At 42.0% G+C, this 14,229-nt stretch overlaps 1 protein-coding gene across 1 annotated transcript in view; it reads right to left on the reverse strand.

Moving 5' to 3' along the window:
• LOC109913909 (dynein axonemal heavy chain 11-like) overlaps positions 1–14,229 on the reverse strand; it is a 336,187-nt gene that overhangs the window by 145,961 nt on the left and 175,997 nt on the right. The window contains exons 47-48 of the mRNA XM_048614118.1: positions 8,015–8,116; positions 4,230–4,364 (exon numbers count right to left, since the gene is read on the reverse strand). Coding sequence (XP_048470075.1) covers positions 4,230–4,364; positions 8,015–8,116 — 237 coding nt within the window. The remainder of the gene's footprint in view (positions 1–4,229; positions 4,365–8,014; positions 8,117–14,229) is intronic.

Raw genomic sequence — 14,229 nt, forward strand, 5'->3', positions numbered from 1 at the left:
TTTTGGGCCTAGACCCTTCATCAGAAATGGGGGAGGGGAAGGGCGTTCTGAAATAAATAGGGAGAGAGGGGGAGGCGGATAGAAGATGGATAGAGGAGAAGATAGGTGGAGAGGAAACAGACAGGTCAAAGAGGCGGGGATGGAGCCAGTAAAGGTGAGTGTAGGTGGGGAGGTAGGGAGGAGATAGGTCAGTCCAGGGAGGACGGACAGGTCAAGGGGGCGGGATGAGGTTAGTAGGTAGGAAATGGGGGTGCGGCTTGAGGTGGGAGGAGGGGATACGTGGGAGGAATAACAGGTTAGGGAGGCGGGGATGAGCTGGGCTGGTTTTGGGATGCGGTAGGGGGAGGGGAGATTTTGAAGCTTGTGAAATCCACATTGATACCATTGGGCTGCAGGGTTCCCAAGCGGAATATGAGTTGCTGTTCCTGCAACCTTCGGGTGGCATCGTTGTGGCACTGCAGGAGGCCCAGGATGGACATGTCATCTGAGGAATGGGAGGGAGAGTTGAAATGGTTCGTGACTGGAAGATGCAGTTGTTTATTGCGAACCGAGTGTAGGTGATCTGCAAAGCGGTCCCCAAGCCTCCGCTTGATTTCCCCGATGTAGAGGAGGCCACAACGGGTACAGCGGAGGCAGTATACCACATTAGCAGATGTGCAGGTGAACATCTGCTTGATGTGGAAAGTCTTCTTGGGGCCTGGGATGAGGGTGAGGGAGGAGGTGTGGGGGCAGGTGTAGCACTTCCTGCGGTTGCAGGGAAAAGTGTGGTGGGGCTGGAGGGGAGTGTGGAGCGGACAAGGGAGTCACAGAGAGAGTGGTCCCTCCGGAAAGCAAATAGGGGTGGGGAGGGAAAGATGTCTTTGGTGGTGGGGTCGGATTGTAGATGGCGGAAGTGTCGGAGGATGATGCATTGGATCTGGAGGTTGGTGGGGTGGTACGTGAGGACGAGGGGGATTCTTTTTTGGTTCTTATTGCGGGGACGGGGTGTGAGGGATGAGTTGCGGGAAATGCAGGAGACACGGTGGAGGGTGTTCTCGACCACTGAGGGGGGGAAGTTGCGGTACTTGAAAAACGAGGACATCTGAGATGTACGGGAGTGGAATGCCTCATCCTGGGAGCAGATGCGGCGGAGGCGAAGGAATTGGGAATAGGGGATGGCATTTTTGCATGAAGGTGGGTGGGAGGAGGTGTATTCTAGGTAGCTGTGGGAGTTGGTGGGCTTGAAATGGATATCGGTTTCTAGGTGGTTGCCCGAGATGGAGACACAGAGGTCCAGGAAGGCGAGAGAGGTGTTAGAGATGGTCCAGGTGAACTTAAGGTTGGGGTGGAAGGTGTTGGTGAAGTGGATGAACTGTTCGAGCTCCTCGTGGGAGCATGAGGCGGCGCCGATACAGTCATCAATGTAACGGACCGCAACTTCCCCCCCTCAGTGGTCGAGAACACCCTCCACCATGTCTCCCGCATTTCCCGCAACTCATCCCCTCACACCCTGTCCCCGCAATAACAACCAAAAAAGAATCCCCCTCATCCTCACGTACCACCCCACCAACCTACGGATCCAACGCATCATCCTCCGACACTTCCGCCATCTGCAATCCGACCCCACCACCAAAGACATTTTTCCCTCCCCACCCTTATCTGCTTTCCAGAGGGACCACTCTCTCCGTGACTCCCTTGTCCGCTCCACACTCCCCTCCAGCCCCACCACACCCGGCACTTTTCCCTGCAACCACAGGAAGTGCTACACCTGCCCCCATACCTCCTCCCTCACCCCCATCCCAGGCCCCAAGAAGACTTTCCACATCAAGCAGATGTTCACCTGCACATCTGCTAATGTGGTATACTGCATCCGCTGTACCCGTTGTGGCCTCCTCTACATCGGGGAAATCAAGCGGAGGCTTGGGGACCACTTTGCAGAACACCTACGCTCGGTTCGCAATAAACAACTGCACCTCCCAGTCGCGAACCATTTCAACTCCCCCTCCCGTTCCTCAGACGACATGTCCATCCTGGGCCTCCTGCAGTGCCACAACGATGCCACCCGAAGGTTGCAGGAACAGCAACTCATATTCCGCTTGGGAACCCTGCAGCCCAATGGTATCAATGTGGATTTCACAAGCTTCAAAATCTTCCCTCCCCCTACCCTATCCCAAAACCAGCCCAGCTCGTCCCTGCCTCCCTAACCTGTTCTTCCTCCCACCTATCCCCTCCTCCCACCTCAAGCCACACCCCCATTTCCTACCTACTGACCTCATCCCGCCCCCTTGACCTGTCTGTCCTCCCTGGACTAACCCATCTCCTCCCTACCTCCCCACCTACACTCACCTTTACTGGCTCCATCCCCGCCTCTTTGACCTGTCTGTTTCCTCTCCACCTATCTTCTCCTTTATCCATCTTCCATCCGCCTCTCCCTCTCTCCCTATTTATTTCAGAATCCCCTTCCCATCCCCCATTTCTGATGAAGGGTCTCGGCCCGAAACGTCAGCCTTCCTGCTCCTATGATGCTGCTTGGCCTGCGGTGTTCATCCAGCTCTACACCTTGTTATCTCAGATTCTCCAGCATCTGCAGTTCCTCCTATCTACTGACTCAACCTGCAAGTTTATCTTGACAGAATCCTGGACTAAAACTCTCAAGTCTCTTTGCACTTTAGACTTCTGAATTTTCTCCCCATTTAGAAAATAATCCATGCTTTTATTCTTCTTACCAAAGTGCATGACCTCACACTTTCCCACATTGTACTCCATCTGCCACTTCTTTGCCCACTCTCCTGACCCGTCCAAATCCTTCTGCAGCCTCCCCACCTCCTCAATTCTACCTGTCCCTCCACCTATCTTTGTGTCGTCTGCAAAATTAGCCAGAATGTCCAAGGTTCCTTCATCTAGATCATTAATGTATGAAGTGAAAAGTTGTGGTCCCAACACTGACCCTTGTGGAACACCACTTGTCACCGGCTGCCATCCTGAGAAAGACCCTTTTATCCCCACTCTCTGCTTCCTGCCAGACAGCCAATCTTCTATCCATGCCTCTCACACCATGGGCCCTCATCTTACTCAGCAACCTCCTGTGCGGCACCTTGTCAAATACTCTGTGTCCTACTTAGCACTGGGAAGCAGCAGGGACATTGTGGCAATGTCACCTGACTAGTAAGCAGAACTCCAGGTCGTTGTTTGGGCATTGGTAGTGCAATGGCAGAGTCTCTATCTCAGGGCCAGTTGGCCTGGGTTCAAGTCCCACCTGCTCCAGATACGTGTCAAAACATATCTGAACAGATTGATTGAAAAATATCTACTTGGCGTCTTCTTGCAACACTTAGTTCATTTGATGAGTTGCACCAGGAAAATAACTATCAAAGAAATTGGATTATTCTAAAGTTTCAAATGCACTCGGGACTAATGTCCTTCAGGGAAACACTCAGCAATTCATACCTGGCCCTACAATGAGAATGATTTATCCTACTCCAACTTGCAGAAACCAATACTAATTTTAATCTACTCTTCTGAGGAGTTGACAAAGTCACCTTTCTCAGATCGACTGTGGCTTTTAAATATGTTGATTGCATTCAATATAGCCACAAAACCCCAGAGTGCAATTCTCACTGTATCCTGATCAAAGAGACCAATTTGGATTTTCCAACTGAAGAGAACAGGAAAAGGCCCAACTACCAGAACAGGAATAGAAAGGTCAGCCTTTTGGTTTTTCTGTGGGACCATGAAGAACAGGAATCCTCTGGCCTCACAAGGCAAGTTTAGACTTTATAGGAATTTTCTGAGAGCTGAGTGTCACCCTCTGGTAGCTAGGTGCTGCTTCCTGACCATTGCAAGCAGGAAACTGGCCAGCGTCACTGCTACTGAGGCTAAGGAATTAAGAGTATCCATGTTTCACACTGCCGAGTTCAGCGAGTGTTTGCTTTGCATCACGCCTAACAATTTTCTGTTCCTGGTTAATATTAGGGCATTTACGGCTCTAAATGCCCTTAGGACAAAGAGAAATGGTCAAGAAGTGTCTTGTCAGTGTGGTGCACAACCTAAGAATAAATAGATTAAGCTGCTGAAGTAGATAATAAATGTAGAATAATGAGATAACTAGATATTTTATAATAGAGAAGAGGTCAAGGGAAATGTAGAGTAGTAAACTTGACTGAAAACTAAGACTTATTTGGATTAATGACCTCATTTTCAGTCATAACATTCAATTTTCCTATTATTGCATTTTAAAGGTACTGCCTTACCTCAAGTCCTTTGACAAGTCGGTTTGCTAGTTCAATTGTCCTGTTGGTTCGACTTACTTCATCTTGACATCGTATCTTCTCTGCTGTAGCTTTTTCAAACGTGGCAGTGAGTTTGCACAGGTTAGCATCTAGATCCTATGTACAAAGAAAGAAGTATGTTCAAGTGTTTGCTTGCAGAACAATATTCAATTTATTGTTGAAACAATAATTGCAAGCTTGCATTTATGTCTAAGGACAACATTTAAAAATTTTTTTTGTATTTTATGAGGATGAAGAAGGAGGATTTAAACAAAGGAAAACAATAAGTAAGAAAAACATTCATAAGCTCTTTTGATTGAATGGAGAAAATCATATCACTAATCTCATGAATTACAGTAATTTAAGTTCAAATAGAAAACCAAAGTAAACAGAAATTAGAACCAAAAGCAGTCAGTATTTTGTCTCTCACATAATGCAGCAGTCATTCTAATTATTCGTGCTTCATTAGACAATTGCAATTTTTCACAATTTACAGAGCAGGAGAAATTGCGCTAAGTGGCTTTTCTTAACTCGAAGAGATTGAAGATTGCTGACAAGTGTTCTGTTGTTCCAAACAACATCATTGTTACATAACACAAGTAACAAAGCTGCAAGTGCATTTTATCATTCAAATGATCATTGTCTACTTTAATCATTACATTATGGAAGTGCTAAGAAAAAATATTGTGATTAAGATTTAAGCAAAAAAAAATCCAAACATATTAGCTTTAATATTAACCCTCAGCGAGTGATGTGTATGAGAAGGTGGAGTGGATAGAAGCTCTGTAACATAAACATTTTAAACAGAGAATGTGGCTCCAATATGCCATCTGTACAACTGCCATGATTTTTCTTGCCCTCAGGAGGCAGGCTTAATAGCGTATTTAAGTGGTCCCCACAATGCATTTAGGAATTTGATTTAAATTTAACAACTGTAGTCGAGTTCTGAAGGGTCAGAAGACCTGATAATAAAAGGGAAGCAGGAGTTGCCAGTTCATTGTCTCCCTTCACACATCCACCATCCGCAAACTCCCTATCCATCCCACCCCCAAATCAAGGAAGCCTGGAAACCTTCAACTCCTTCTATATCAATCACCACCACTGTCTATCCTGGCTGTAATTGGTAACATTCCCTGCCTCCAATGTACCAACCTCCTGCTCTCTCTCTAGATTGTTGTCTCCCCCTCGAGAGGAGTCAGCTGAAGAATAGCTCCAACTTACCAAGTATTATCGAATAGAATCTTTCTTAGCTGGGTAACGTTGAGAAAAATGAGCAAAGTCAAAACTGTACACATGGGTATAAGTGGCTTTCTCCAGTTGAAAACAAATTTGTTAGTGATCAGATATTACTGAATCAAAGAAGCAATGTGGTCTGTGTCTCACAAATATTGAGAACAGGTAAAAAGATTATGAAAACAGACCAGGGATAAAACCATATAGAGAAAATTTTTGAAAAGAAAGACAAAGTACTGAAAGAAAAGCAGAGTAACTCGAGGAAACAAAGAAAAGCTTCACATTCAAATATCTTGAAATCAGATATTTTCTGTCTGTACTAAACTTTTAACTTGCATTTTGTATTAATAAAAAAAATCATACAAGGAGTTAAAACCAAGTAATAAGAAGCAATTATCTAAGAAGGCATCAGTTCTCTGACCAGAGACCAAATAGGCTGAGTTCAGTGGGAGTAACAAAGTACGTGCTACTATAAAGTACAATAAGACGTCCAGGCATTTAGTTATTCTAATGGCTTGAACGATCACCTTCTATCACAATAACAGGATGTAAAATATTGCAGATGCTGAATATCTTAAATTACAAATATCCTTGCTAAAAGATTGTCCATACATTCAGTACTGATTAGAGAAATGTGTGTAATATAATTGCATACCTTTATAACAGTCATACACTTGACTCCTCTGAGTACCTTTGGAAAACTGTACACACAGGCTATGATTTTCATTTAGTTATACAATGGTTAGAAACCCTGCTGCACGGAAGTAGTCTTAAAGGAAATCATTTATTGACATTTACTTCTTTATAATTTCAACATGATTAGTTTTTTTTTGTAGTGGCGAGCTCTATCTTACTGGCAAGAGTCAATTTCAGCTTTCCAGGGTAGCTGAAGAACTTGTACTATAGGGTGTAGAGCTGGATGAACACAGCAGGCCAAGCAGTATCAGAGGAGCAGGAAGGCTGATGTTTCAGGCCTAGACCCTTCTTCAGAAAATGTACTATAGGCTGTGGTGCATCAGGAACGGGTTTGATGTGGGCAGTGGTTTAAATTTATGTGCTGTTTTGTTTTAACTTAATCTTAGGGCTTAATCGAAATAGGAGTTTCATTAACACTGGAACCATTTTTTAATCATTGCCCCCCACCCTTCATCTGACACTGCTGTTGTAAGGTACTCCAGTATTCATGCTCTATGTCAAAAATCCTGAGCTCAGGAGCTGAAGCCAGAAGCAAATGCAAGTAGTGTGTGCAGACTTACAGAAAAGGAAAAATCAACACCAAAAGTCAAAATTACTTTCTGTTAATTAGACACTCTAGTTACATAAAGAGGAAAACATGTATGACTCAGCAGTACCTGACCTAATTTAGTCACCAAGGCTTTAATGGTAAAACTGAAAAGCTGTGATTATGTGTGGAGACTACACACTGTGAAGATGTATCATAATTATACCTATAGATGCATTCCTTAGATAATCAACAGACATGCTCACTGTTTCATCAGTATTACTAACTGCAGATTCAGAATCACTGTCCATCAGTATTATACACACGCTCTTTTCTTTTGCCAACATCTGTTCATATTTAAAAGTCATCAAAAGTCTTGATTTCCAGACGGTACCATACCTCTTTAGAGATTCAACTGAAGTTTTATCTAACATTCAAAATTGTTTCTATTGCTATCATCTAACAAGATGGAAACATATTTTTCAGTTGAATGCTTGCCTTCTCGAAATATCTTTTGGGAAACTGTGCACATAAAACACATGATTTTCAATCTATTTAAAACAATGGCCAGATATCCTGAGGTCTGGAGATATTCTAGTTGCAAAAAGATTGCATGGTCCCATCTTGGGCAAAAATAATTCACTTGTTGGTTTCATTTCTTTTTCTAATTTTAACTCCAGTACTTCTTTGATAATCTTCAACTCAGTCAAGGTTTTCACTAAAAGATTTACTGTGATATTTGTGGTTTCTCAGTACCTTTAATATGGCTTTTATCTTTACTGGTACTTTCAAATTAGTCTTATTCTACTCTTAGATCCTATTTTCAGTCCCAATTCCTTCTTTTCCTATTCTCCTCATTGTCTAGGGTTAAAAAAAAACATTCTTTTTTCAAGCCTCATGAAACTGAAAGAATTTCAGAATATAATAATGTAAATTGGATATAGTCTATGGAAGGAATGGGTTTGATTGATCAAATTTTATTTTTTTCAGAAGAATATACCTTTTTAAAACTAATATGTTCAGATATGCATTTTGTACTTTCACCTTGATCATGTAAAGTGCAAACTAATTCAGTTTCTTTCACAATTGTATGTTACTCACTATAACTACAATTAATATTTGCCATTGTCATTAACTTTCAAATGTATGTCCTTGGGAATTTTCAGTTTCCAGCACCCCTGGGTGCACTATGGCTGAAGGGCTTTAGACAGGGACCTTTCCCTCATTTGAAGCAGCTGCCTCAAATTTTAGTGGGTTCCTGGCATATTGCTTGTTACTGAAAAAACTAAGTTTGTTGCTCTTAAGTACTCACTGAAAGTTTCTTCCTGATGGCTTCCAACTTTTCAGTAGCTGTTGCTAACTCGGCATTTGCTTGGGTTAGAGCCTGGCGCTTTGGGTCCACATCACAGTACACCTAGTAGAGACAAGAAAATGCAATTAATAACTTCATCAAAATTTTTTATTAGAGCATGAGTAATTTTGGATAGTTTTTTTATAAACATTTCTTGTCAACTCCTAATAGGCAATGGCACTCTCAAGTAAATGCACTGGATTTGTTTATTTTATACTTTACAGTTTTGGGAAAGAGGAATGCAAATCATAAAATTCCACATCAGTCTGAAAAAAAAAACCCCAATTTATGGTGATAATTCCCTGTGAGTTGGTGAAATTGTGTCCTCAGGAGGAAACACTGGATTTAAAATAATAGGAAACTAATCAAATTGTGCATTGATTGACATAAAACTATAGGAGGAGTATAAATAAAATGTGATTATTTGAAGGCACAGTCCAGCAAGTTATTTAACTGCATTTGAGGCAAATACGTACATCTGACTGCCACTTTGGTTCTGACTAAGCTTAACTGAGATTACACAGTTGTTGACATAATCGTACTGTGTGTCAAACTGACCTGTCTGTTATTAGGTCTAGTGAAACATCACACAATTCCAAACCAGCAATAAGAAGAAATTTTGCAGCCTGGCTGAATAAGCAGTTATGAGGGTGCACTGATCTTCTAAGTTATTCCGAGAATAGACAAACCAATGAAAGACCACAGCAGTTTTTTCTTCCCCTGATTAGCTGCGTGAGCTGGATAATCACAGAGAATCATCAAATGGGGCCAATGCAATTTGCAAAAATGTCAGCAGTGAAATCCTAATATGCAAAGGTTAAAGGATAAATAAATAGAATGGGTACAGAAACATGCATTTCGGAAAGATGAATAAAACTCAGAAAGGAAAGGACAGCAGCAAATCATTAAAGTCCATGTGGGAAGCAATGGCTTAGGAACAGAAAGACCTGAATGATGCACATCAATAACAAACTGAATGAAGGTGCAATGTCAGTAAGAGAATTAATTCCATTTTACAGGATGTTGACACTACTTGTGAAGAAGACAGGAGTTATTCTAAAAGCTATATCTGAACAGGAAATGAGCTAATGAAGTGACAAAACAGATATATGAGAAGGATGAGCCATAGAGATGTACAGCACAGAAACAGACCCTAAGGTCCAACTTGTCCATGCTGACCAGATATCCAAGATAAAGCTAGTCTATTTGATCTATCCAGCTTTTTTTTAAAACCTTCTTTTGACAGGCTTTCAGACTTTGACAGTAGTTTTCAGAAGTTATTGTGTTGGGGAATGGGATATCCTTTGGTGAGCATTTGACCCATATCCCTGTAAACACTTCCCATTCACATAACCATCCAGGTCCGTTTTAAATGTTGTAATTGTACCAGTCTCCATCACTTCCTTTGGCAGTATATTCCATACATGCACCACCCTATGCGTGAAAAAGTTGCTTCTCAGGTCCCTTTTAAATCTTTCCCCTCTCACCTTAAACAAATGCCCTCTAGTTTTGCAGTCCCCACACCAGTGAAAAGACCTTGTCTATTTACCCTATCCATGCCCCTCATGATTTTATAAACCTCTATAAGGTAACCTCTCAGCCTCTGAAGCTTCAGAGAAAATAGCCCCCAGTCTATTCAACCTTTCCTTATAGCTCAAACTCTCCAACCCTGGCAACATCCTTGTAAATCCTGTTTGAACCCCTTCTACGGCAGGGAGACCAGAATTGCACATAGTACTCCAAAAGTGGCCTAACCAATGTCCTGTACACCCACAACGTGATCACCCACCTCCTATACTCAATGCACTGTCCAATAAAGGCAAGCACACCAAACACTTTCTTCACTATTCTGTCTACCTGGGACTCCACTTTCGAGGCACTATAAACCTGCACTCCAAGGTCTCTTTGTTCAGCAACATTCAGGACATTACCCTTAATTGTATAAGTCCTGCCCTGATTTGGCTTTCCAAGATGCAGCACCTCACATTTACCTAAATTAAGCTCCATCTGCCACTCCTCGGCCCATTGGCCCATCTGGTCAAGATCCTGTTGTAGGCTGAGGTAACTTTCTTCACTGTACACTACAGCTCCAATTTTGGTGTCATCTGCAAACTTACTAACCATACCTCCTATGTTCACATCCAAATCATTTATAAAAAAAAGTCGAAAAGCAATGGACCCAGCACTGATCCTGTGGCACACCATTAGTCTCAGGCCTCTAGTCTTAAAAGCAATCCTCCACCACCACCCTCTGTCTTCTATCTTCAAGCCAGTTCTGTATCTAAATGGCTAGTTCTCCCTGTATTCCATGTGACCTAACCTTGCTAACCAGTCTACCATGAGGAACCTTGTCAACCACTTTACTGAAGTCCATATAGATCACTATGAATAATTCAAATTTGTAAACAAGAAGAGCAAGGCAAATAAAAGCTAAAAAGAACACGTAGGGATTAAAAATTATTAAGAGAATAATGACATGCAAGTAGTAAGAAAATACATGTAGGAAAATCAAGCAACCAGCTGTGAGCAGGGAAACATATTGAGGTTTAAAAAAATGAGGATTAGCTCCGACAGAAAAGATTAAGTGTAAATGAGCAATTTAAATATGATTTAAAAGAATAAAAAGGATGCACAGATAGTGAGAAATATGCTGACAGGGATTGCTTCCTCTGCTGCTTTGACAGAAAACTTTATTCATCATGTAGGTTTGTGGACTCTCACACCTGATTTTAAGCTGAACCTTCATATGTAAATCTGAATACAAATACAATTCATGAAGTCACTGTTGAAGTGGGGTTGAAGGTGCTGGTTCTGTGGATTGCTTATCTATCTTATCTGTAGAGAGTTTATTCGGTTCTCCTCAAATACTGAAAACACTGTGACGGATATTTTTCTATTTGATCTATCCAGTTTTTTTTAAACCTTCTTTTGAAAGGCTATTAGGTTTTGACAGTAGCTTTCAGAAGTTACTGTATTGGGGAATGAGGTATCCTTTGGTGTGGGTTTTCATGCTCAGCTGGCTACAGATTGTTGCCTTTTAGCGTGCAGAAATCCTTCACGTGGGTCATGTGGCCAACCTACAGAAGCTCATCGCTGATGAGCATGTTTTTGATATAAACTATATGGCCGTTTACAATAACCTCAGTGTTAGCAGTTTTGTCCTTATGCTGCTGACAGATCTTAAACAGTGATGGTGGAATGCATGTAGTTACTTTACGTAACACTAGTAGGTCCATCTGAGCCTGAAACAAAAACAGAAATTGCTGGAGAAACTCAGCAGGCTAGCAGCAATGGTGGAGAAAAAGCAGAGTTAACATCAGAATTGAAGAAGTGTCACTGGACCTGAAATGCTAACTCTGTTTTCTCTCCTCAGATGCTGCTAGACATGCTGAGTTTCTCCAGCAATTTTTTGTTACAGATTTCCAAAATTAGCAGCAGTACTTTGTTTTTTTTCTATGAATAGTTTGAGCCTATCAGCCTTAGAGATGTGATGTAAAAATCACTGTCTCCTATAGTGATCTTCGTTTTGAGACAAGCTCTTTCCCAAAGTTGGTGGGTGATACAGCTCAATGTTTTGTCAGGCATTAAGCAACTTCACACACTGTGGTGTTGTTGCTGAGGATCCTCCTAAGATAAGAGAACCAACAGGCCAAGCGGGGATTGTGATGTTGGTTGTGATGATGGGGCTTTGGAGTGTGGTTAGAAACAGGTTGGTACAAAGGTTCTATCATTTTTAGACTTATTGTACGATTAAAGCATTTTGGGGCATGCGTAAAGCAGACAACAAGTAGCTGGATGTCTGCCAGAGTCTGCGCTATCAGAGCATAGTCATTATAAACAAGAGCTCAGTTAGTAGCTGTTTGGACGCTTTGCAGTTACCCTTGAACCTTCACAGAAGAGGTTGCCGTCGGTTCTGAACTGAAAACGTACTCCTACGTCAAGGATTTGAGCATGTGCATCAGCGTGGCTGAGACACAGATCGTGAACAGAACTGGAACCATTAAATAGCGTGCACGTGCCATTGTTAACAAAGAGAAGAGGTTTGATGAGGCAGCATTCTGCTACTGGCTTCATGTCATCTTGAAATGAATGGATAACACTGATAATCTTCTCAAGACAGACCTTTTATATGCCGTCATCATTTATAGTGTTGTCACGAAAGAAGTGATTAAATGTTATTTTTAAGAATATTATGCAAACCCATATAATTACATCTTGCACTGTGAGGAAAAGAACTTGGAACAACATCAACAATTGCACTTACAACGTGTAGGGAGCTCAGATGGAGTCATTCAATCATGGACAACTTTCAGGGAGAAATCACAGAGCCTAATTTGTGGGTGGAATAAAACTACTGCATTTCTGAATAAATACTGAAAGAACTGCGGATGTTGTAAATCAGGAACAAAAACAAAGTTGCTGGAAAAGGTCAGCAGGTCTGGCAACATCTGTGAAGAAAAAAAAATCAGAGTTAACGTTTCGGGTCCAGTGACCCTTCCTCAGATCCGCACTTCTGAATTTGATGAAAGAGAATGAGACCTTCCTGAAGTGTATTAGTCCACTGCACCATCCAACTTTCTTTACAACTCCTCTCTGCAAACTGAGAGAGCTGAAGACCCAACAGATGTTATCTTTTCTACTCATGGAGGATTTCTGGAGAGGATTTGTTGGAATCTACTCCACCATCTTTAGGAAAGGGAACTTAGCCAGGTACAACTGCATTAGGAACACAAGCCCAGTGCCACTTAGGACAAAGGAAACAGGGATAGAGACAGAGAGCATGAGGGGCAGACAGTGCATTAGGGGGACAGAGCATGAGAGACAGAAAGTGCAAGAGGCAAAGTGAGTGAGTTTCTTAGAAGCATAGATATATATTTGCATATTCCAACCACTTGGCAGGAAGGAACATCAGGACCATGTGCACTGAATTGCAGATGATTTGCAGCTGATTAATAATGTGTACAGAGAGTCATTATTTACTTGGAACTTGAGAGCCACAACATTATTGCAGCTTTCCTCCAGGAACCCAGGTTTGGGGTCGGTTGGATTAGGTGATTTTGAAATAAAACATTTCAGCAAGGTGTAGGCCTTGCTGTAAGTAAATCATTATTATTGGTGATAAAAAAAACCTCAAACAATTCAGAACTCATTCAGTTCATCTGGTTCTCAACTTAAATAGGGCCAGTTACCCTCACGAGTACCAGTGTTCCAAAGCTGTGCTCCAGTTCAGAGGTGAAAGATCAGTTTTATAATGTGCCACACAGGACGTTCGTAAGAATCTCTAAGAGAGAACATTTTTACCTACTAAGGGATTTCAGTCCAAGAATCCACAAGGTAGGGTCCTCCTCATCATCCAAGATCAAGGCTCTAGCTGTACCGAATCATCACCAGACATGACCATCTAAACAGTATTTTTAGCACACGTTATCACAATGCTGTCTGTGATATGGTACAGATCACTCCTGTTTTCACCAGAATAATGGTGTACCTTCAAGGTTTTATCATTCAAAACAGAAATGCTGTCTTCATTTCAATATCAGCCATTCTGCTGATGCAAATAAAAAGCAACAGTTCCTCAACTCAAATGAGAAGGCATACTCAAGCATTCCACAATGTAGAACCAAAATGGATCATATTTTGGGACATCATACACGATGCCATACTCTCAACAAATGGGAAGCAAGAGCAGGAAAATGCTAAGTTGTTTGAGGCAAACATCACTGTGATCGAATCTGTCACTGAAGCCAGTCTGCTCTCATTAATGACAAGGAGATCTGAGTGAGAAAACTCTGAATGGACATATAGCCACTTGAAATAAGGTCCAATTAGTTGTTAGGTCTTGAGCCAGTGAGGACTGGTTACAATTTTAACAGAATATGCAGTTGTCTTAGTACAGGAACAAGGATGACCATAGCAATTACAACAGCTTTTGAAACTTTTCCTTGCTAAGTGCTGGAGGAAATGCAGTTGCCTACAATGTTCATGTCTGACTGCAGATCCTGGCTGAAAGCATTTACAACAAATCCAGGTGTAGTTTCAGAGATAGTAGGAACTGCAGATGCTGGAGAATCTGAGATAACAAGGTGTAGAGCTGGATGAACACAGCAGGCCAAGCAGCATCAGAGGAGCAGGAAGGCTGACGTTTCGGGCCTAGACCCTTCAAGGGTCTAGGCCCG

The sequence above is a fragment of the Rhincodon typus genome, chromosome 2 (genome assembly GCF_021869965.1).
Source record: "Rhincodon typus isolate 14 chromosome 2, sRhiTyp1.1, whole genome shotgun sequence".
Lineage (NCBI taxonomy): Eukaryota > Metazoa > Chordata > Chondrichthyes > Orectolobiformes > Rhincodontidae > Rhincodon > Rhincodon typus.